The 23538-nt window shown below is 42.2% G+C and overlaps 1 protein-coding gene across 1 annotated transcript in view; it reads right to left on the reverse strand.

The window, feature by feature from the left end:
• The window catches only part of sema3e (sema domain, immunoglobulin domain (Ig), short basic domain, secreted, (semaphorin) 3E), a 31936-nt gene extending 12838 nt beyond the window's left edge, over nt 1–19098 (reverse strand). Inside the window, exons 1-3 of the mRNA XM_073471766.1 lie at nt 19094–19098; nt 18817–19007; nt 7868–8011 (exon numbers count right to left, since the gene is read on the reverse strand). Coding sequence (XP_073327867.1) covers nt 7868–8011; nt 18817–19007; nt 19094–19098 — 340 coding nt within the window. The remainder of the gene's footprint in view (nt 1–7867; nt 8012–18816; nt 19008–19093) is intronic.
• Between the last annotated feature and the right edge of the window lie 4440 nt (nt 19099–23538).

Genomic DNA, 23538 nt, shown 5'->3' on the forward strand with positions numbered 1-23538 from the left:
TGAGTGTATTGGGTAACTACTCACATTGTTGTGTACCTTATTGTAAAGTGTTACCAGTACATTCAATATCAGATACTTCAAGACTTTTACTCAGGTACTACTCATATGGATGACTTTCACTGTTATCATTACTTCAATATATTTGCTTTTATTCAAGTATGAATTTTGGGTTCTTTTGAAAACACTGGTCACACAAACAGTCAAACACACACGCACACAACTACAAATAGATCTCATTCTATGATTTTGTTTACATATTTGTAAGAGTTGTATGGCATGTTATGTTACATGTGTTTTACATGTGTATGGCATGGAATGTTTCCATTATCGTGTGAGGAGACTAACAATAACCAGCTTGAAACGTTAAAATGAAAGAAAAAAAGGAAGAAACTGAAAGACAGAAAGAAAGAAAGAAAGAAAGAAAGAAAGAAAGAAAGAAAGAAAGAAAGAAAGAAAGAAAGAAAGAAAGAAAGAAAGAAAGAACATCCATTCCCTGCCACCATACAAGTACAAGTGAGAGGAAACTGTAAACTGTAATCACATTTATATTAAAAGAAGGAGTTGATTAATCGGCTTAATTGTACATGATTACAAGGTCACTGTAAAACACAATTGGTGGGATGTGATTACACTGACACACAGTAAGAGATGCTGTGGAGGGCACAATTTAAAAGGTTTCTCCTCTGTCATTATGTGCACCAGTCAGACAGTCGAAGCCACTGCTCAGACTGAAGAAAGCAACGGGGGGATTTCCACATTTCCTCTCTGTCCTGTCTCCTCTCCAAGTTTTTCTGCCATCTGCAGCCAGTGATGGCTCCTTAGCCGTCAGCGAAGGAGCCGAGAGGAGGAGTAGGAGGAGGGCGTTTCTCCATCAGCAACTGAGCCAGGGAGACACATGGCCCTACTGTGATCCCACTTCAAATGGAAAACACAGAGAAAAAGGACTCCCTCAAGACAGACACTTTCATCGGCTGTCTGAGCATTGCCGAGAGATTCCTGAGAAGATTTGGTGAAGTGAAATCAAAATAAACCCTGTGATCTCCTCTGTATCTGTGTATGGGAACACTGTTTTGCTGCAGTGGGGAGAACAATATGTGTATCTGTGTGCAGTAGCAATCAACTTTTGATTATAAGTCTCTTAACAGCGGGGTTTAGTCAAAGAACCGAGATAAATGCACACAGAAGTTGATGAAAAAACATTCCTCTAGAAACTTAAAAACACAAATTAAATTTGATATCTATCGCCAACGCTAAGCGTGCATTTCATGTCAAAAATTAAACGTGTGGTAGGCGGTCTCATGTTTCCTGAAAAATAAGCCTATGGAGATTTACTTATTGAGTAATGGCGCTTGTGCTGGAACAGAAACAAAGAGAATTATTGGAGCAGGCTGGAGTTAAAGTATAAGGACGGGGTCTGTTCTCCTCATGCCGTCCAGGCCGGAGTGAGACTTGGGAGCCCCCGGGGGTGGGGTCAGGAGCTGGAGAACTGGGGTGTTATGCCATTATCGGTATATAGCCTTGTCTTTCCATATCCTCGTGTGTGTGTGCGGGTGGAATGATGTCAGAGTCAAATGAAAGCCACATGGAGTGTCCAAGCAGGATGTGAGTTAGAGAATGAAAGCAAAGTATGTTTCTCTGTAATAAAGATCGAGGAAAAGGTCTGCAACCTGATTGATGCTATGAATTTGGAGGATACCTTCACCACTGACAGTTCAGATATATACGTCTAATTAAAACACTGAAGGTATCTACAAACAGAATGTGTGTCAGCTTTTAATATGTGCTCTGAATGAAGGAATGTTCTGTATTTGGCTGATACTTGATCAAAGCTTATTCCCCATCTGGTCCAAACTATACTGCCTCTACTGTACATGTATATGACCTCGGAATCCAAATGAATTTCTTATTGATGTGACTTCCTGTCTGTCAGTGCATATAGCCATATGTCAAAACCCATAAAGTGTAAACTGATTTTCATATTAACTGTTAATTGCCTGGAATACCTAAAGCACAGAAAAAAACAAGTTTGCTCAAATTTTAAAGGAGCAGAACACACTGAACAAACTCAAACCTGCACATAGATTTTTTTGCTGCATTTGTTATTAGATTAGTTATTCAGTTTATTCCACTTTTAATCTTGTTATTATAAGCAGGCCTGTCACAATAACTACTTTTTCTTGGATAATATAGTGTGATAAACCATATTATTGTCATTTTAGGACCATTCTGTGCCAGTGATATAATTGAAATATAATAGCATGATAATGCAACACGTTCACACTCCCAACTCTTCCAATACACTAGCTTGGTCAGCGGCCTTAAGCTTCAAACTACGATGCTTTACCCACCCTTCCGCGGTCAAGTCAGCAACAATACATAAGATGAAATGTCCTGTTAGACTTTCAAAACAAAGGCACCACGGTCAAGTTAGCAATAATATGTAATATACAACGTCTGGTTAGACTCAAAATATAGCTTGCTGACAAACTGATCACATTTAATGACAAATAACTTTTGCACTGTTATTAACATTTTCTAAATGGTCGCAGTTTAGTAAGATCTAGGCTAACACTACTTTGTTAGGTTTAGGCTCCAAAACCACATGGTTAGGTTTAGGCTCCAAAACCACTTGGTCTGGGTTTAGGCTCCAAAACCACTTGGTGTGGGTTAAAATAACAACATTAATTATTGCAACATAGCGTAAGTGACGGGTCCAACGTCAGGTAACATAAGTGATGTAAGTAACACCACATACGTTAAGTTACGTATGAGACATAAGCTAAAATCAAATTGCTCCAGACGTTTGGTCACGTACAGGACACAAATCCTGTTCACTGGGGGGAAAAGTCCCTTGTATGACCCATGCAACGACCCCCCAACCCCAAACTTCTCTCGCTCTGTATTCTACTGTACTAGAGGGGTGCTTCAAGAAGTTATGCTAGTGGGGTAACTACAGCTTTGGGAGTGAGAACAGGCTGGATAATGATGATGATGATGAAGATGAAGATTTATTTCCTAATTTTCAGACACTGGAAATGGAATGTGAAAAAAAAAAAAGTATTAAGATGTCCTAAATAAAATACAACACAAATAAAATGAGAGCTTACACAACCAAAACAATGATTAAAATGCAAATAAATGCTAAGTTTCCATGTCCAGGTCTCATAACGGGAAGGAAAATCCTGCTAGATATTGTGGAGTTATGTTGGCTAAAATGTTGATGGCATTTTTTGTTAAACAAACATGCATGTAAACACCACAATATGTATGAAAAAATAAGATATTCTACATGAGTCGATAAAATAAACATCATGACAGGCCTAATTGTAAGTTTAACAAATAACTCGTAGCCGAATTCCAGATGAACAGTTCTCCTCTTTGCTTCTTCATCGCATAGCGAAATAAATGAAAACAAGCTTTGCTTTGCTTTTAACTGCCAGCTCACAATGAACAATATCCTCTCTGCATTTTCCGTGTCACTTGTCATCCTTCATCGTCTTTTTTCCCCCTCTCTTATCATTGCAACATACTCTCTGAAGACTCCAACAGTCGTGCCTTCTCTCTTTTTTCCCATTCCGAAAACTTAACTCATCTCCTCTCCCTGGTCCCTTCGCCGGGAAAAGGTCAGAAAGGATATTAGAGTTTCACCAGCTGCCTTCCCCTCTGGACATCTCATTAATGAACTGCAGAGCACACACATAACACAATGGGAGAGGAAAGGACGCTGAGACGTACACAGACAAAATGAGAAAGCGAGAGAGCTGAGAGAGAGAGGTGAGTGTGGAGGGTAGGGGAGGGGGTTGAAAAAATATCATTTTCCCTCTGCTGACCTAAAAGGTGTGATTTATCTAATCATCACCATACCCTCCATTTTCCAGTGCTTTGATATAGGGTCTATGACTGCCCTATGGCCACGATCCAATGTGGTAAATGTTAATTATAGGTCTCTGCACATGTAGGCGGAAGAAATCTAATGGGACTCACTTTGCACATTAGGTTTTTATAGAAAAACTTGATTTCATTTCATGCAGACACAACTTTAGGCCATACTGGTATTCCCCGTCTCACCCTCAGAAGAAAGTCACCTCCAGCCACGTCATTTCATGGTTGTTAAATATATAGAGAGCTTTTTCTTGTCTGGAGAGGAAGATTTAAAATTACAGCTCAAAGGTTTCATACATCAGTAATTGCTACCTGAGTAATCCCTGTGTTCACACATGCATGTGCCTCTGCCTCTCTTAATTTTACAGTGAGTGCCGAAGAAAAGAAATGCCCGAAGAGAGGTTCAGAATTTGTTGACCGATGTGTTTGCACAAGCTCACCGACATTCTCACCCATGCAGTTTTAGAAGAGTATGTGTCTTGCAAACACTTATATTGACACGGCATATGGTTAAATTCAGCTGTTAAGCCATCTTTTATTTACATTATCTATGAGGTAAATGTTGGGTTGTGTGTTTATTTATACGAGCGATGTACACAGTTTGATGTTAACCCTGTCAGAACAGCTTAGTATCAGAATGGGTTAATTCAACTTCACGGAAACATTGAAGAAAAATCCTCACATCTCAGTAAACCATCACGACTTCTAAGTAAACACGTCTTTGGCAGACATGCTGAACAAATGCCTGCTCAATATAATCATTCTGAAATGGTCGGGTTTTATTCTGTATGTTTGCAACAGCTGCCCGCATTAACACTTTTATGGAATTGTTTTTTTAGTAGAGACGGACTCGTCTGCAGTAATAACCTGCCGACTCATGTTGTGCAAAACATCCGAAAACTGGGTTTTTTTTTTCATTTTCTTTTGCTCAAACAGGAGCAAGAGCGCATGGATGATTCTCTATTTCTTAATCAAGTAATTGTTCATGTACGTGCACATTGCTTGAGCAGTTCTGGACAGGTAGGACTTAGCTTCACTAAGCCAGGTATGAATTAACCTGATTGGATTTTAAGTGACACATCAAGAGGAACTGAGCATCCAACACAAACTCACCTTTAGAAGTAAGTGCCAACTGCACAGGTAACTATAATAATAATGACTTTAAATTGGAAGAAGTGAAGAGTTTTTGGAAGTGACTTTGCTCTGATTAGGTCATCACTAACATGAAATCTGCTGTATCACGCTCTGTGAAGCTCAAGCCAAGCACGATGATGGTGCTGCAGAGGCGGCAACATAAATCTACACCTGGCCGTCTACCTGCAGCCCGCCGTGGCTCTGACGCATGCTAGCTGTGCAGCGGCTTCATTAGCGGCAGAATTGATGGGTTTCCTAACAGAAGAGCTCATTTCACTCCAGAGGCCACCACAGGCGTGGAGATCTGAAGCCGCTGCCAAGAGCCTTGGATGATGCAGAACCAGATCTCATGGATCTCTGTCCAAAAACACAAAAACTGAAAAGAAAAAAAACCAGCACATTTTAATTTCTGTTATATCCTCAGCACGTCCCTGCAGGACATTTCTATGTAATAACCTAGGATTTAGGCAGTTTGATTGGCTAAAAGTCCAAGCAATTGAGCTGTATTACTATCTTTAGCCTGTGGTTAAGGTCTTTGGAAGCTGTGCACTTAAATATTCGGCGCGATCCTCTCTAAAGACGGTCGAGAGTCTGTGATCGTAACTCAATACTCAGTGTGATTTAGGTAACGGCCTGTTTGAACCGCAGTTAATTGGGGTGTACGTAAATGAAAGGATGACTGGGATGAAAGTGAAACGGATGGGGAAATTTGCAGATTTTTTCTCCGCTGGTCCAGAAGTCTAGACAAGAAAATGGTGAAGAGATGAAAGAGAGAGTAATAATAATTCAACACCACATGCGATGTGTGGCTAACATCAAAGCATGCAGAGATTCATGCTGCACGGTAGTAAGGTCGCCCTTGAAACACACGATAATGTGCCCGGAGGAATTGATTCCCAGAAAGCAGGAGAAAGTTGATCCGATATTTTATGGAGGTTTCTATTGATCCAACATTCGGTGTGGGCCATATAACCAGACGCAGGTTAAAAATATATTCTGCACTGATATGATTAACTTTTCTTTCCCATTATCAATCCTTCTGTCAGAGAGGAGAATCTAGTTTATCCACCATGTTTTGATACCAGATGTTATGGTAATATTTTCTTAGTCCCAAGGCTGAATAGTTAAAACCACATCCCTATCCATCTTCCTGGACGGCATCCAAGTCATTGGCGTGTAAAGAATTCACACTATTCTGCCTGTGGATGTGTGTGTGTGTGTGTGTGTGTGTGTATGGGGTTTGTGTGAATTGAAGGGTGTGTGCAAAAAAATCACTCACAGAGCCCATGAGGCATATATTAAGGCTTAGATGTTTTTCATTCCATAATGATAGGATCCAACTGAGGCCTTTTCACAGCGCTCGGTGCTAGCCAGAACATGTATCGGAGGAGAGAGAGAGGTGTGGGGTGTCAATCACTTTACCAGCTTTCCCCTCAGGCGGTTAATGAATTGGGTGATATAAAAGTCACGATCATCACATATACTGATGTGACACTTATGACTTAGCACATGAGCACCCATCCGCTTACTTGGCTGATATATGAACTGCAGCTAGAAGTGCAAAAAGTCTCTTTTTCCTCTATTTTATCTTTAAAATTCATTCAATTTCTACCGCCATTGCCATTAATTTTAACTGGAAAACTGTTTTACGGCATTTAGTTATTTATTGTCTTTTAGCTGATGAATTCCACTTAGCTAAAAGCCTAGAAATAAAGTATACAGGACATGAAACACAAGGACCCTCCTCACAACTGATGAAACAAACTTGTCAACTATCATAACTGACTCACAGCGCAGCACTTATGAGTTATTGACCATCCACATTCCACACCTATATCCAACCATGACTAACAGGCTTATGTGGAATCATCACCTTCTGCTGCAACAGACATCAAAGAAACTGTGAGAAAAAAGCCAGTGTTTACTCAAGAGTTTTATCTCGATAAGATAAAAAAGATTAAAACAACCCCCACGATTGTCGAAGAGACACACGACAGTCTGTCCACATTCCAGTGCATGCCCATCCATATCACACACTCCCACACACACGTACTGTAAAAAAACGGGCACGCACAAACACTTTTCCCTCTCTGGCATGTCCAAATAAACCGCCTTCATCTCTCTGCCACCATGGCATGAGAGAAAGCCACATTGTGGATTCTCAGCCACCGTGGCCGAGGGATCAAAACAAACTACGAGGAGGCTCCTTCAACATCAACAGTGAGTGGAGAAAAAAAAGAAAAAGTATGTGAGAGCAGAAGTCTTAGATCCAGCGTGGATGGTGACTTTTTCTCTCAGGCTAAAAACATAAATCTTCAATGACCGTCTCATTACGTGGTAATGATTACCTGCAGCTTCTTTTGCTCGCTTCACAGAAGATGCCGCTTCTCTGGCTTCAGCTTGTTTACAGCACTCTCTCTGTAGTGGTGCACTTTTGGTCATAAATATATATATTTTTGCACACATACACACTTGTATTTTACATATATCTTGAAGAAAAATGTGTGAAAACTTGTTATATCAGTGTAGATATCAATAACAGGTATAAAGAACTATGTTTAACTGTTAATTTAAGGAATGCTGCAGTGAATAATGCTTCAAACTGAGATGTCTGTTATAGTGTGAAAGATCCTGTTCTTGCAATGACGCCACTAAATAGAGAATGCTAGTTTTTGTGGAGGCTGCACTGACTATTATAGACAGTTGAACACATTATGCTGCATTACCTACAGCCTGTCTTTGCCTTTTGTATTTGTGCAACACAGCAGAGCGCTGGATTTGTGCAACGTCACCATCTGTTGCCAAAATAGACTAAAGGTGATTAAAGAAACACGCAGTAGGTGTCTCCTACCTTTGTGGGAGAGCCGTATCCTCGGGTAGATGCTGTGGGCTGCGCGAGCCGTGCCCAGCAGAACAATATACAGCAGCATCAGAGTCAGATACACAGTCCTCGTGCACTCTGCCATCCTCACTGAGACACACACTCCACCTTCATCTGCACAGAAATCTTGAAAGAAGTCCACTCAAGTCCATGAGAAGAGAGACAGTTCTTTGCCCTACAAGTTCAATAAGAGATGACCATCCAACTGAAGTCTTCTTGGAGGCAAAGGTCCTTTTTTTTGTGGATCAACTAGCTGTTTCTCTGCAGCTTCTATACAGTCACTGCTTTCGCCTATAGCAGCCTGCTGAAAGCTGCATCCACCCACCACCTCGGTGGACAGGATAGTGCTCTGGCGATTATCCTTGTTTGGTCTTAGTAACCAGGGAGAAGAGAAGTCCAGTTGCTACATTCACGCCGCAGTGCCCACTGCTCTCTGTCCATATGTCAGTCCTTCTGTTTTGTTTGTCTGTCTGTATGCCCAGCTCAGATCCAGGCTTTCAGATCTGATGAGAGGGAAAAAAAACAACCAAAAAATAAATCAAGTGAATCCCAGGTGAAGGAGCTGCTGATTTGTAAAACCTCAATGTATTTGTCTGTCCCAGTAGGCAGGCAGGCAGGCAGGCAGGGAGCTGCTGTACTGTATCCTCAGGCTGTGTCCCTCCTCTTGGGTCCACTGGAGCCAGTCACTCTCTGGACATGAGCCCAGGAAAAGGCAGAGTGAGAGAGCGGAGGAGTGGGGAGCCTCGTGCCTGGCGTGCCGTCCCTCTGCACTGGGGAAGAAAGTGAAGCTCTGGCTCCTAACTCTGCTCACGCTCCAACAGTCAGGGAGGATCCAAAACCTCAGCTCAAACCTCAGTGACTCAGTTAAGATGGCTCCTACCACAGCTACTGATCTGGGCAGAGGCCACCTGCCATGGTGTGGTGTGTCTGAGGAGTAGCCTGTGTGTGTGTCTGTGTGTGGTTGGTAACGTGGGGAGTGTGCATCAGCTTGAAGGGGCTGAATATTGCCGCCTCCTTCCTCTAGATTGTCTGGATTAAGTGTGCATGTGTGTCTCCCAGGCAGAGCTCTGTGAGACTCTCCCCTGGCTCCTCTGCTGCCTCTCATGTCACTCTACAGACCACCCCTCGCTTCTCCTCTCCCCTTCCCCTTCCCCTCCCCCTTCAACACGCTCTTTTTTTTTTTTTTCCTTTTTTGCTCCTACCTCGGCTGCATTAACATGGACCCGAGCCAAGGTTTTCAGCCTCTTAACTCAGGCGCTTCTTTCATTTTCAATTATTGGCCTCTTTGTGTTTGTTTCCATGTGGATAGTCATTATCACTGTTACCATGGATTTTCATGCACAAGGTTTCTTTCATGGCAATTTTCTTCTCCCTTCCCATTTAATCTCTGCTTCTGTTTGTCTATCTACCAATCTCTCACACTCCTCAGCTCGGTGAAACCTAGTTATTAGTTTGTCCTCGTGTCCAGAACTTCCTCCCTAATGTATCCCAACATGCCTGTCTAACCCTTTTTTTGCTCCCACTGTATTCTGACTTAGTTAGGATCTGTCAGTTTTCGTACCTGTGGGTGAGTACAAGCATTCAGGTACCGTCAGTATCCTGTAAAATATTAATGTTGAACTCATTGACATGCAGTCTTGTATTGTGTCCTTGTAGTCTTTTTGTTTAGTCTCAAGGTCTACAGCTTTCTGAATCTGATTAGCAAACTCTCAAAAAAAGAAAAAAGGATGTGACCGGAGTCATTATTGAATTTAAACGTGTCCCACAGGAAAGTCCCACAGGCGTCCAGTTACCGGAGCAGAGCGTTGTCTGTCTCCCGTAAAGCTCTCTGTCATACATCTGTTTCTCTCTGTCTCCGTCTCTTTCTCATGGCTCCTCGGTGACACCAACATTAAGTCATGCTAATCCCTAAAATGGAAACATTCCATCACTCTGCGAAAAAAGAAAGAAAAAAAAAACAGAGAAGTTTCTTTTTGCTGTTCCCAAATCTGTGTCTGGCTCACATTGTGGTATAACTGCGTTTTAATTTGCAAAACGGGGATTTTTAATGAGAACATTTCCCAGTTGTTATGTCTATAATTATAATCTCTGCATTGACTGACAGCAAAAACATACTCTGGTGAAAAAAATCTGATGAATCGCTAAACGATTGGCAGAAATCATGAAAGAGAGGTAGTGTGAATGTGAGTGTGAATATATGCCCATCAAGAAATGGCAAGCCTATAAATTAAGACACACGCTGTAGTATGGAATTGGAAATGATTGCATTTGACTGCAGCAGCTGCACCCCCCACCCCCTTGCACCACCCCGAGATCTGAGAACTCCAACTCCCACGTCGCACCTGTTCCCTGCCAGAACAGAAGGACTTTGTGTGTGCCGTGGTCTCGTAACGTACACTATCCCTGTTATTCCATCGCCTGGTGCAATTATAGACTCTCATCTGTTGTTGAGGGTGAGACAACTGTTCAATGTCAGCTTCCCATGGAGCCGACACTATCTGACTGACTGTGACACCTAGTTTCATCACTCTGAACTGGTGCATTAATGCGAGAGCATATTTTAGCCCTGCATCCTGATGAAAGGTGCTCCGGAAGATTTTCATTTCCGATCTCTTAAGCCACTACATCAGATTAATAGCTGTTTAAAAGAGGCTAATGCACACAGGCCGGTGGGCACAGCATCCACTCCCCTCTGAGTGAATGGGTCTCTCCTTCCTTCACCCGGTCTAATAGCAGTAATCAGTCAGAAATCTACCTCCACCTCTCCGCTGCTTTTAACTATCCCTCTGTCCCTTCTTCCCGCCCCTTTTCTTGATTTGTGTTGCACTTTCAGCCCTTGATGTTTCCATTAGTGCGATTCTGACTCTGCTAGCAGCTTGTAGCAAGGGCCTTCACAATGCAGCACACCTACGCACAGCTCCGAAATTGAAATTCCATCCTCTTACATGCGACCCTGGGATTCCACCAATACCTGGAATATTTATTCACCGCGCAGTGCACTGCAGAGATATTTGCTCCGCACTATCTGAAGTTCTGTGAATGCGTCGAATTTCGAGATTCATGGTCACAAAATACAACCCCGCAGCCTGTCTCATCACTGAACGCCCGCTTCCTTCGGCTGGCTGTTTTAGGAAGCCGAGCTGTGTGAAAAGACTGTTTGATTGAGTGCTGATGTCCAGCGTTTGTTTGAATAGGCCATGTCCAAACGTCTGGCGGCGTCCCTTTCATGCTCCCTGAACACTGAAAATATTTTCATTCATGTTAATGCTGTGTCAATATCCGCCCCGGTTCAACAGAAGCCCCCCTCGCCTCTCGTTTGACCCGCAGAGACAGACGCTCCTCCTGCCTGCCCCCCCAGCGTACACACTGTTTATGCCAGTGTAGTGTCTAACAAGAGAGCGAGAAAGAGAAGGAGAGAGATGTAAAACAAGATGGACTTCACTGGGTGAGTATACCTACATGCATTTATGCATGAAACAGTGTGTATGTTAGTGTATGTCTACCCATGACCGCCTGCAGGGCTCCCCTCTGCTAAGGAGAGGTCAGGCCCCCCGGTCTCCCGCGGCAACAGAAGCAGCACTCTGAGGATCCAGTGTTTCAGAGCCACTAGATACTCCAACCGTTTACACAGGTGGCTATCATATGTCCACTGATGTCCGTCCCCGTGGCACACACTAACTGCAGAGACATCAGTCAGAACTTAAAGGCAGGTAGCAGTTTGTTTCCGCTCAATACATCAGTGATTACTGTATGGAACAGAACTCGAGAGGCCGGGTAACAAAACCTCAATGAGACGCACAAATGTTTATCTTTATTTTGTGGGGTTTGGAGATTGTATCAGAGAGCTCACGCAGGGTAGAGGAAGCCGCTGTTAGCCGCGGAGGAGCGAACTGGGAGAGATTCGAGATGTAGGCCGATTCTGACTGAGAAGCCAGGTGTGTTATGGTTGGCTTGTCTGCGTCTGCTGAGTGTGAACATTATGGTATAAAAACTGCGCACACCTTCACGCATATGAAATCCTCCTTGTGACCACTTTTAACAGATGTTTATAGGTAAGTGGAAAGAAGTCTGTTTAATGTTCGGTTACACTCCATTATTTCCTAACAGTGAGTGCTGCTGGCCCTCAGGTGAGACCCTAAGTGGGCGCGCGTTTCGCATGAGCATCCGCGGCACCAAAGCGTGGTGAATGCCTTCTCTTTTCGCCAAATAATGTAATGCCAGAAACTACAATGTATCATCCATGCTCAGGCGGTCACAACGCATCGAAAGAGGCTGCATGGCGACCATTTTGGCTTCCTTTGCTTCCTGTGATTCAGCTCGGAGGAAATATTTCTTAGTTATAGGGTGAGTAATGGGAAACCCAGCCCAGGTCAGCGCTCTGCAGTTGTAGATGGTGAAGAGGAGGAATGGGTTACGCCTCCAGAGTGATATGTGGAAATGACCATCTGGCCTCATCCGTCATCATGGTAACCGTCATATAATCTACAGGTGTGTGCGTCAGTGTGGGTGAGTGTGTGCCTGTGTTTATGTGCTTTCAGGTGAGTTTTGTCATGTTTTTGCACAAAGGGAAAAAAACACTTTGAGCATGTGGAAGTACCCGTTTTATCCTCCTGTGCACCGTCATCAGTCATGCCTGGCACAGAGTCATGAGAGTATTTATGCAGCGAAGTTTGGGATTGAAAAACCAGACCGCTTGAAAAGCTTTATAAACGTAGTGTCCGTCTTGACAGTTTGTCCTCAACACGCTCAGCTATGATCACAGACAAAATAGAGATCGATGGAATAATAATGGAGACAAGCATAGACTAAACATCTGCCTTCAACATATACTTACAGCTGTTTTTTTCTAGCTTGCGGGGGCTGTGATTTATTCCCACGCAGAAATGTTGGACACATATCATTCAATAGCAAAGTGCTATATGTGAACGCTGAGATTGAAACATGGCATCAATTCAGACATTTTGACTGGAAAAACAACTTTTTCTCAGTGTGACTCTGGGTGTAAATGTACCCGGCGTCCGTCTGTGTGTGAGACACCATGTGTTTATGCGTATGCCTCTATGTTTATGAAATATGAATAGCGACATGTAAATCGAATCAGACTGCTCCCATCTCGCCCCGGGGCAGCGGACCACCATATGTGCTGCTGCAGCGGGGGAAATGCGGTACATTTTCTCTGACTCCATTTTCTGACAGTCGGCTTTGAAGTGGCTCAGAAGCAGTGCGAGTTCCTCAGAATCCTATATGGATTGACTGTCCGTCTGTAAGCAATAAAAAGCCAGCTCTCGTGTTTAAGCCCTGTCATTAATTGCTCGAACCAATCAACGAATAAACATGCGACTATATAAAACGAAACCCCCGTTTGAAGTCGAGAGACACAGAGTGAAAACAAAATGAGTTTAATTGAGACCAAATGCTCGAAAAAGTACTACATACAGTATCCACATCCGTGAATTCAGTGGGTGAGTCATACTTTGGGTGCATCTTTAAGCTGGTATGTCAGTCTTAGTAAATTACGGGCTAGTGTTTGTTGTTTCCTGTTTTTTTTTCCTCCTACAAATGCCAAACACGCTTCACATCAGCACGTTGTCCTCGTCTGAGCCCAGGCCTTACTTATCAAGACGACAGAGGTGTGAAACGACCCTTCAATACTAAGTTTCGCAGTTGCACCCAGCGCTCGTACGCCGACGTGCAGCATGTTTTAATCATGAGTAAAAATGTGAGTGGGAAGTTGAAGGCATTGGGGATAATGCTTGTTACAGCTGTGCCGTTCCTTCTGGCAGAACTATCAAGTTAACCTGTTAACCCGCACTCTATCACTCTGACTGGCACTATCAGTGACCCGTGTCAAACTCCCCTGTTGATCCATCTGCAGATGTCACTGAGTTTACATTTCTCCCTAACGCTGATTAATAACCTTTGGAAGTGCTCTACATCACAATAAGACACACACCAGAGAAACACAAGCAAACTGATTTACTGTAAATACATAGTCCCAAGAATGTGGTAGGCAGTATCATAACCTTTAAAAACAAAGATAGCCTTTGCATCTTTCTCCAGCTGGGCCAAATGCATTACATGTTAAAGGAATGGTTTAACAATTGGGAAAAAAAACCTGTATTACATTTCTCACCAAGTTAGATGAGAAGAATGATACCGCTCTGACGTGTGTTATATATGAAGCTTCAGCCAGCAGGGACTGCACATTGTGCTGACAGCCAATTATTCTGAAACCCCAATGGTCACAAAAACGTCCCACTGCACCGAAAGCCCATTTGTCAGACAGCCTGTTATATCAAAATCAAAAGCCCAATGCTCTGAGGGCCTGCTGCTCTGAAAATGGGCTTTTAGTCCAACGGGACATTTTTTGGACCAATATTGGTTCAGATTAAAAGGCCATTGGAACAACGATATTGCATCCAGACAGCAGCTAGTTAGCTTAGTTTAGCAAAAAGGCTGGAAACAGGGATACAAAGATAACAAAACCCAGCTCTGGAGCTCAGTATTGACCGATCCTCAGTGCCCCCCAAGATCCTCAGTCTCGTAAAGGCTGAGGATGACACCCCTTCTTTATTCCTGTCTGCACTCTGTGGTGCTGACTGTTATACGTGAGCTAGTCAGTTAGCTAGTGTTTTGCTAACATTGGCTAACCTAAGATGTGACTGTACACATTGTGATGTTACTATTTATGATGGTGTTGATGTTCATCTGATGGTGAGGTCTACCTACCACTCAACCTAATCCACTCTTTAAAATTGTCTTTGTTTTTGGGACCGGAATAAGTATGGTCAGGGTGTAAGGTGTCGCTTTTAGAGGTCCACCAGCAACATCTTTTAACTGTGTTGTTGACTTGTTTTTCTTTGACCAAGGTACATCCTGGTACTAAGCTTGCTCAACTGTTATTGGACCACAGAGCAAAAATGGGCAGGACTTAGGAAAGGTCAGTTGGCACATTGTATCTTGTTTGATTCACCCATACAAAGTTTAAAAATGACACTTAGTTGAGTGCCCCTGTGCCTCATCCGATCTGCTTGTCATCATTCGCTTTCTCCCCCCTTTTCCTATCAACTCTTTGGCAGTCCTGTCAGAATAAAGGCACAAAAAGCCACCACTCCCACCATGACAAAAAAAAAGACACATTTTGGGTTTGGAGTTGGTTATATTCCCCTTGTTTGAATTGTAATGTAAAAGGTCCATTGTGTGTGGATTTTTTTGGCATATAGCAGTGAGGTCTCAGATTGCAACCAACTGAATACCCCTCACCTCATACTCCCGTTACAAATTTGTAGAAGAAACTATGGTGGCCACTCCGAACGTGAAAAAATTAAAAGCCCTAGCTAGAAACAGTGTTTTTTCTGTTCTTGGCTACTAACATGGCGTTGCAACATGGCAGACTCCCTCTGTAGATTTCTGCCAATAGATATCCCTGAGTCCTACACACTGGACCTTTAGCTTCAACATGGGTGTCTCTCCAACTAAAACAGTTTTTAGCAGTCCCCACACCAATGAACTCTTCCAAATAAAACAGAAATGAAGCTATAAATCCATTAATAAGTTACAGTGTTAGACTGACGTCAATGTGGTTCTGATCACAGCCATGCCAGTAAAACTGGTGTCTGCACTGTCTGATTGTTTCGTGCCTCTGCAACCTCCACAGCCTTTGTTTGTCACTTCATGTGCCTGTAATTACTGGACTAACAACTCCACAAAAGCCATGTCAAGGCCCGCTATGACTTTGAGGAGAACTGAAGGTAAACACTTGGGTTTTCAGAGTCAATAAAGGGTCACCAGTCAACACTTTCTGTCAACTGACAAACACTTTTCCTGGAAGAAAACACACTTTGTTTTGGGTCACATATTTTGAGCCACCAGTATATCCTCATCAACAAAGCGTCGCACAGCATGAGCTGGGTGATGCGGTGGCTGAGGAAATTTCTCTCCTCGACCACAAATGGGATAATGTGGCAACAGCACAAAACAGATGTGCTATTTTCATGTGTTCACCACATGAAAGGTTAGCTAGTGGTTAAATTTAGATGAGAAAACACCTTGGAGCTAACGCATGCAATTAAAGCAAGCTAGGCTGCAAAATTACCCTGTCACCCTGACAGGTATCAATAAATCAACACACACAAGAAAATGAATTTCTCAAACTAAGACTGTGTAGCCGGAGAGCTATTTTGAGAACTTTGCACAACCTGCATTTTAACAACCAGTCTTATTTATGTGAATGGAAATGTCAACTTTATTTTTTACTACACATTTATATATCTGAAAGAAAACAATTATGTCCAAAGAGGTGGGAGAATAAATTTCAACAGAATCATTTTTCCTGGGAAACAAGATAAAGTAAAACAATCTGGACCAAACAATGATCAAACTGTTGGCTGCACTGTATCAGTAACAACTAGACTGAGCAAGCTTGTGTTTTGCATAACATGTTTGGAATTTGTTTTCTCAATGTTAAAGGAGTGAAATATGATCACTGATAGGCTTGTCTGCGCTCCCGTGTGTTGTTTTTCCCTTTTCCCGCCTGAAAGAGAATAGAGGACAGAGGAAACCATAAAGAAGTTTAATTATGAATGTGCTGCTCTCATTCTCAGCACATTAGTTCTGCTTCGTAAGCACATAAAGATTCAGAAATGCAAATGTATGCCGACATGTTTTTTTTGCCATGGAAAGGTTTTAATTACATCTAGACTGAGTTAACGTAACACTGTTTTACATGAATGGTAAAGCCTCTGTGCTGTTTGCTCGCGATGGCTAATCTATGCTGACAAAGATGAATTTTGGCGGTGAATGTTTAAGGTTTGTTAAGTCTCTAATTTATCATAAATTGCATCAACAATGCAAGAGAGGGAGGGATCACAGATGGAGATGGGGATTTAGGTGTGTTTGCTTCCAAATTCGTGCGAAGTTTTGGTAATTTTAAAAATTGGGTGAAGTTTTGGAAAGTCTTCACTCGCGGTTGCCAGGATCTGTTGCTTTCAAATAAAGGAGTCAGTGATTCTTTGTGTTTATCTAATATTGGTTAAGCAGGGCTGAGCCAGAATGACACAGAGCTAAGCCTTCCGCCGGGTGATGTGTTCCAGGAGTTGGAGCCAGCCCGAAGCAGACCTCAATCAGTTACAGATTAGAAGTGTGGAAGGGAGCAGCCGAGCAACAAGTCAGACACACGGCAGGCTACCTAGACATGTTTCTCTGGAGAAGCTGACCTCTGTTCTTTGGTGCACGAACCTTTGACCCATCTCAGGGGCTGCTGAGGTCAAACCTGAGACCTCATTTATCCATTGTTTGCTCCTGTCTCATCAGCTCCTTTCAGCAGCTTTTCATGCTTTTGTTTTCAATAACGCCTTAAGTCTGATATCTGCTGTAGTCGACAGCCTTTCCCTTGAAGGCTTATGGAGGATAATCAGCCACCGTTGCTTTGATTCTACCTTCTCTGCACCTTTTTCAAACCACTTAAAAAAGCGTAAACATGAACTGGAAACGTGAACTTTTTTTTCTTGCCATGTCTTCAATGTAAACTCACTTTGTCCTCCATCCGTCAGACCATGACACGGCTGATAAACACTTACTTCCACGTTCTCATTTAGATTCACGCAGACTCACATTCTCGCCAAAGCTAATGTTGGACCGTCTAGAGACAATTACATTACAAAGCACTGTACACATACCCTGATTTACTGGGCTTGTACACCATTGCCACTGGATAAACAACTCAAGGAGCTTACAAACAGACTTAGCGTGATTGACCATTCATGGCGAAGTTTATTCCAGTGTAATTGTATGTTTAGACGTGAGTCAAGTGTGAGCTAGAAAAGGTGAGGGGAGGGAAAGAGTTCACTTTTCTTTTGTTTACTTGATCGGAAGATGTTCCAAAACTGACTCAAGTGTCTGATGGGAAAAAACCTGACGGATGGCCTGATTAAAAAATGAGGTTTTGTATTTGTGAACTGTCAAAACTATAAAGGCAACTCTTGAGAGTGACAGGCAGCAAATTAAGGTGTGACTTTATTTTGCTTCAGGGAAACCAATCAAATACTTAAAAGATCACTTTGACATTTTTATTGTTTGGGACATGGAAATCTTTTTTTATTTTTTTCATGTCATCATGTCTGGCTAAGCCGCCGCAATTTGTACAAGGTGTGTTTGTGCGTATGCTCAGCTCGGATTTCCATGTATTTTCCATTATGTCCGGATGAAAGGAGACATGTTTTGGAATAGAAGCCGTGATGCGATGGAAGAGTAATCAGGGCCACTGTAAAATTGAGTTCTGACTTTTTGAGTTTTTTCTCAGAATTCTGACTTTAAACTCAGAATTTTGAGATTATATTCAGAATGCTGATTTTTTCTGAATTTAAAGTCCAAATTCTGAGGAAGAAAAGTTAAAATTAGAAGTTTGTCTCAGTTTTTCTCACGTTTATACTCAGAATTCAGAATATAGTCAGAATTCTGACCAAAAAAAGTTTGAATTTTGAGATTAAAATCAGAATTCTGAGTTTTTCTTAATTTTTCGCACGTAAAAAAAAGTTAGAATTCAGAATATAGTCAGAATTCTGAGGACTTTATACTCAGAAAAAAAAATCTGAGGAAAAAAATCAGCATTCTGATTATAATCTCAAAAGTCTGAGTCAGAAATCTCAGATTTCTCACGTTTATAGTTATAATTCTGAGAAAAAAGTCAGAATTGTGAAAAAAAAGTCAAAACACTTTTTTTTCTCCTTTTTTTTACACTGGCCCTAATCCTCTTCCATATGATACAGTATATTGGCATGCATTGTTAAATAAAGGAGGAGTCCATACATGTTTGTTCCATGAGAGTTAGCAGGCATCTCCATGACTATGTGACAGACATAAAAAATAACATAACATCAGCTCTTTTCCATTTAGGAAATGAGCTAAAGATCTTGTCATACCACCAGTGTAAACCTCTTGTGCCATGCTGTCACTCACAGCAGAGAAGCACTCGAGGTTCCTGCCAACTGTACACCACACCACCAGCACCGCTGCTGCCAAGCTGCCACAGCTATATACGCTGTCCTCTGTTTTACCCCAGGCGAAGGATGCGCCCCTGCATGCTAACACGACGCTAACACGCTGCCTAAGTCTGATGGAGAACAGCGCACACAGACACACATGAATCTGACCACGCTTCAAAGCATTATTCATCCATGAGCTAGCAAATCCCCTCACCCCATCCTGCAAAATTAGGTTTTCCAGAAAATAAGTTTATAACCCTCACCCTCACATACACACACTTCCACCGCCAGTATTGACTCTATGACCAAGCCTCTGATAAGTGACAGCTGGAGGGGAAAGGGCAGATCATTACCTCACTCAGAGAGCGATGTGATATACCATACTCTGCTATAAGGTGGCAGATCCAAGTTATGACATTTGAATGTTATTTCTCGCCTGGCTAATGGGCCGGATGCTGTCAGGGGTCATTCTTTAGTTGAGTAAGTGTCAGACATGTTGTGGTTGAGTGGGTCGTGTTTGGCCGCAGCTCTGAGGGAGATGCAGCTCTCCCAGCGTCTCCCAGCTGTGTGGCGGATCTTCTGTTGGGAGAATCCATGTCTGGGGTTTGCATTAAACATCAGCAACAATGTGGATGTATATGCAATAATTTGCTGCTGAATCTTCTGCTTTTGGAATTTTTCCATCAATCTCCCCCGACTGCCCAACGTGTTGTCTCTCGAGGTGACCCAGAACAGACCAGCTGGAACGCACCAGTTGATCTGCGCATGCCTCCAGCAGAACCCTACTGGGCCTAGTGAAGCAGCAACCCGCTAGTATTGTCACTAGTGTAAAATAAATGACCCTATCTCTGCTCCATTTCACTTCTTCCAAGCCTCCTGATAGAGTGGGAATACGCCGATGCCTCTTCCCCATAGCTGCAGTAAAGGATGCAGCTGCAGTAAAAGATGATAAGTGTCTGAGGGCAAGAATCTAAAGCACTGTGTGCGCCTAACGTATTCACTCAGCTGCCTGCCAGATGACTCCTAATCCACACCTTTCCTGTGAAGAGGCTACGCTGGGGCAAGTAGAGTTTCATGTGATAAAACCAGGCAAGGTGAATCACACTCAAGTTTCTTTTGAAACGCCCTCCAGTCATTCGATCTCTGCATTGTGTGCAATTTTGTCACATTTTCCTTCATCTTATGATTTATTAGATAATGTGGTGTTACCCATTGTGTGTTATTTAGGATGCATTATGTATCACAACCATAAATGTTAATGTTCATAAAGGTTCTTGGAAAAGAACAGAACTGAATTGAATTGTAATAACTGAAAAGTGTGGTAAGTGTTTCGGTGTCTTTATACAAAACTGAACCAGCTTCACTGACTATTAATCTCCACAAACAGCAGTTTCAGTGCAGTGAAAACAGCAGCAAGAGGCTTATTAACTCCCACATCTCTGTATTCGCACTCTCCAGCTCTGTCACTCACGTGTCAGTTTTTCCACTGGGTGTAGTGGTCCCTTTGTGTGAGTATCAGGGAGGCCCTTCTCACTCATCCGTGGCCTTGGCTGTGAGTCAAAGGGGGGAGCTGCTATTTTCCATCAGGCGGAGTGGGACGTTGGAGCTGAACCGTGTTGAAAGAGGTCCCCTCAGCCACCGGAGGGCAGTCATGCTCTGTGTTGCAGGTATGACTGCAATGCCACAGAGTAATCCTATCAAGGAGCATTGTGTTTGGAGGCAGACAGCTCTGAAAAGCTCATGATGACATGATGAAAGTATGTGCAGTATGCTGCAATTTTGCATCCATACCCTTCTTTCTGTTTCTGCCTAAGCATTCTCAGCATTTGTGGTTCATAGGGCTAATTGTTACTGCTAAAATCCTATATAATGTCGTAGTCAGCCTGGTATCATGCACAATGTGATATCATCGTGTTGCTGCTTTTTCTGGAAAGTCATATTACATTTTGCTCCAGGATCATCAATGTAACTGACTAATCACATTGTGGTAATTTCTTTTGCAACTTGGGGAAAAAGATGGAATTACAGGTCAATTTTAACCCAAACCATCTTTCACTAAACCTCACCAAGTTGTTTTGTTGCCCTATGCTAACCAAACTTTGACAGAGAACTGAAAAGAAAACTACAAAATTTAAATCAACTAAGTCTAAAAATAATAACCCAACAATAATAACCCAAAAGTCCTGTGCTTTATCCATTCACCCACCACATTCTGCTCCAGACATGGACTTGGTCTCAAGACCACTTCCTGAAGGTCTCGGTAAGGTCTCAGCCTCAGACAAAAACGACTCTGGAATTTATTTCAAGACCATTCAAGACCACAACTGCGGGGATATCACTGAATTGAATTACTGTTTGATAAATTCTGTTCTTCATGATGGTTTGTTTTGGAAGACAAGAGTCACCAAGAAAATCTCATGCTTGTACAAAAAATTGTATATCGTGAGGTGGATGGTGAGACGAGGAAAAACAAGAACGCACTCGTCTTGGTCTTGACTCAGTCTTGCTCTCTTGACTTGGTCTCAACCTCCAAAGGTCTTGATACACTCTGGTCTTGGTCATGACTTGGTCTCGGTTTACGTGGTCTTGACTACAACACTGCACACTGCTACTGATTCTGTGTGTGTGTGTGTGTGTGTGTGTGTGTGTGTGCGTGTGTGTGCGTGTGTGTGTGTGTCTCCTCCGAGCTGACACCATCAACACCAGAACCTCTCAATAATGTTCCCTTTGAAGCGTCTGAGGCAGTTTGGACTGAAACTCATGAGCTCCCACAGCAGCAGTTGAACCGAGTACAGAGGTGAAGGTCAGACCCCAGGTGAGACATACGCTGACTGACCTTTGACCTTGGATCTAAGGTGACCAGTGGTGTCAACAGAGGCTATATTTTGATTTTTTTTTTTTAAAAAAAGACTGTGTCACTATATGCTCTATCAACAGATGATAATGTGAAACCACTTTTTTCCATGTACCGTAAGGGCTTTTGTGCTTCTCCATAATAACCACTAGAGGGCAGTAGTAAAACACACTTCATATGTCTTTGCAGGATTTATTGAAATTAATTCCTGCCTCTCCCCTTGAGAACTGATATTTGGTTGCAACATGTTGTTTTTTTTGCTTTGTTTTTAAAGGTTCTGCTCGCATACACTGGAAGCCAAAGTCATACTGTATCTTGAACCACCAACTCCTGTTGATATGCAAATACAGCAGCTGGATTTCAGTTCAAGACGGTCGGGGACCTCATGTATTATTCAAATCACATCACACATCAAGGTCTTAATAACAACTTACAGTAATCCCTCCACTGCCTGAGGCACCTAATAACTGCACCTTTCAATACACATTTTAATATACGAGGCACTTGAGCTCACTGATATTCTATAACGATTCAGATTTTTAATATATTTTCAGTTATGTTAATTACTTCAGTTAATTAAATCATTAATTAGCCCATTTCTCTATGTCAGTATACAGAACTTGTTAGGTGTCAGGACATTACGGGCTAGTACAGCATTGAATATATCCAAATGTTAAATAAAAGATAAGTTATACAAGTTAATAAAAGTTTTTCTCATTATTATGCAATCAAGGTCCTCAGAAATCTAATCTGATCATCCACGCTACAGGAAGCCTTTCTCTTCACTCACCACATATCATGATAGCAGCAGGACACGGCACATTAAAAATAGATTTAATGAAACCAGCACTTTATGAAGAGACATTTATTAGATCAGTAGAATACATCACCACCATCACCATCATCATCATCATCATCATCATCATGCCAAAAAGCAGCAGCAGCAGCAGCACTTCATTTCCTCACTTTCATTGTGTGTCCAAGACAGACGTGGTGAGAGACCCTTTTCTTTTTTATAATGATGATCTTATCATATGCCCCATCTCTACTGAAAGTTCCACAACGCTGGTGTTCAGCTCGTCTTATTGGCCCTGAAATCACTTTCTCAAGCTGGTCGGCTCCAGCTGTTTCTCATCTTCCCCCCGTCATGGCTTCCAAAGGCAGATGAGGTTTGCAAACACTTACTAGATAAGGTCATCTGACACACTGATGTGTTGCATTGCTCAACTGACATTGTTCAATGTTGTCTGTGCACAATTAAATCTGCGGTATGATCCCGTTGAGATCTTGTTTTTTTTTTTTTTATGAATACCTACTGGAGGAATTATCAGTTATACAGTTTAGAGTCCTAACAGAAATACTATATACATCTTTGAAATAGTTAATATTGTGTACTGCATAAGCAAACAACAAAATAACGGTGACAACACCAGACTAGTATATCGTCGCTATAGCAAAACAGGAACACTACGATAGTATTCACATGCACTAGTACACAGTGTCGAACATAGACCATAGTGTTTATATTTACATAATGTTCACAGCTACATTCCAGGTTTGTGTTTGTGCATTGTATATTAAAGGATTGAGTCTTTTTCTCTGTAACATGCAGTGAAATGTTTTTTTACACTACACTGCCTGTGAAGAAGAATATGGATATGAGGCAATAAAAGTGAAAGAAAAAATATACAGTATGGATACTGAGTTATTGCTCAGTGAATCTGATATGTAATGTACGTGATATTGACCAAAAACCCATAAATAACTTCCAGTCTTACTACAGTTTTTGTGATCATACAGTTTTT

The sequence above is a fragment of the Pagrus major genome, chromosome 8, assembly GCF_040436345.1.
Source record: "Pagrus major chromosome 8, Pma_NU_1.0".
In the NCBI taxonomy this organism is placed as follows: Eukaryota; Metazoa; Chordata; class Actinopteri; order Spariformes; family Sparidae; genus Pagrus; species Pagrus major.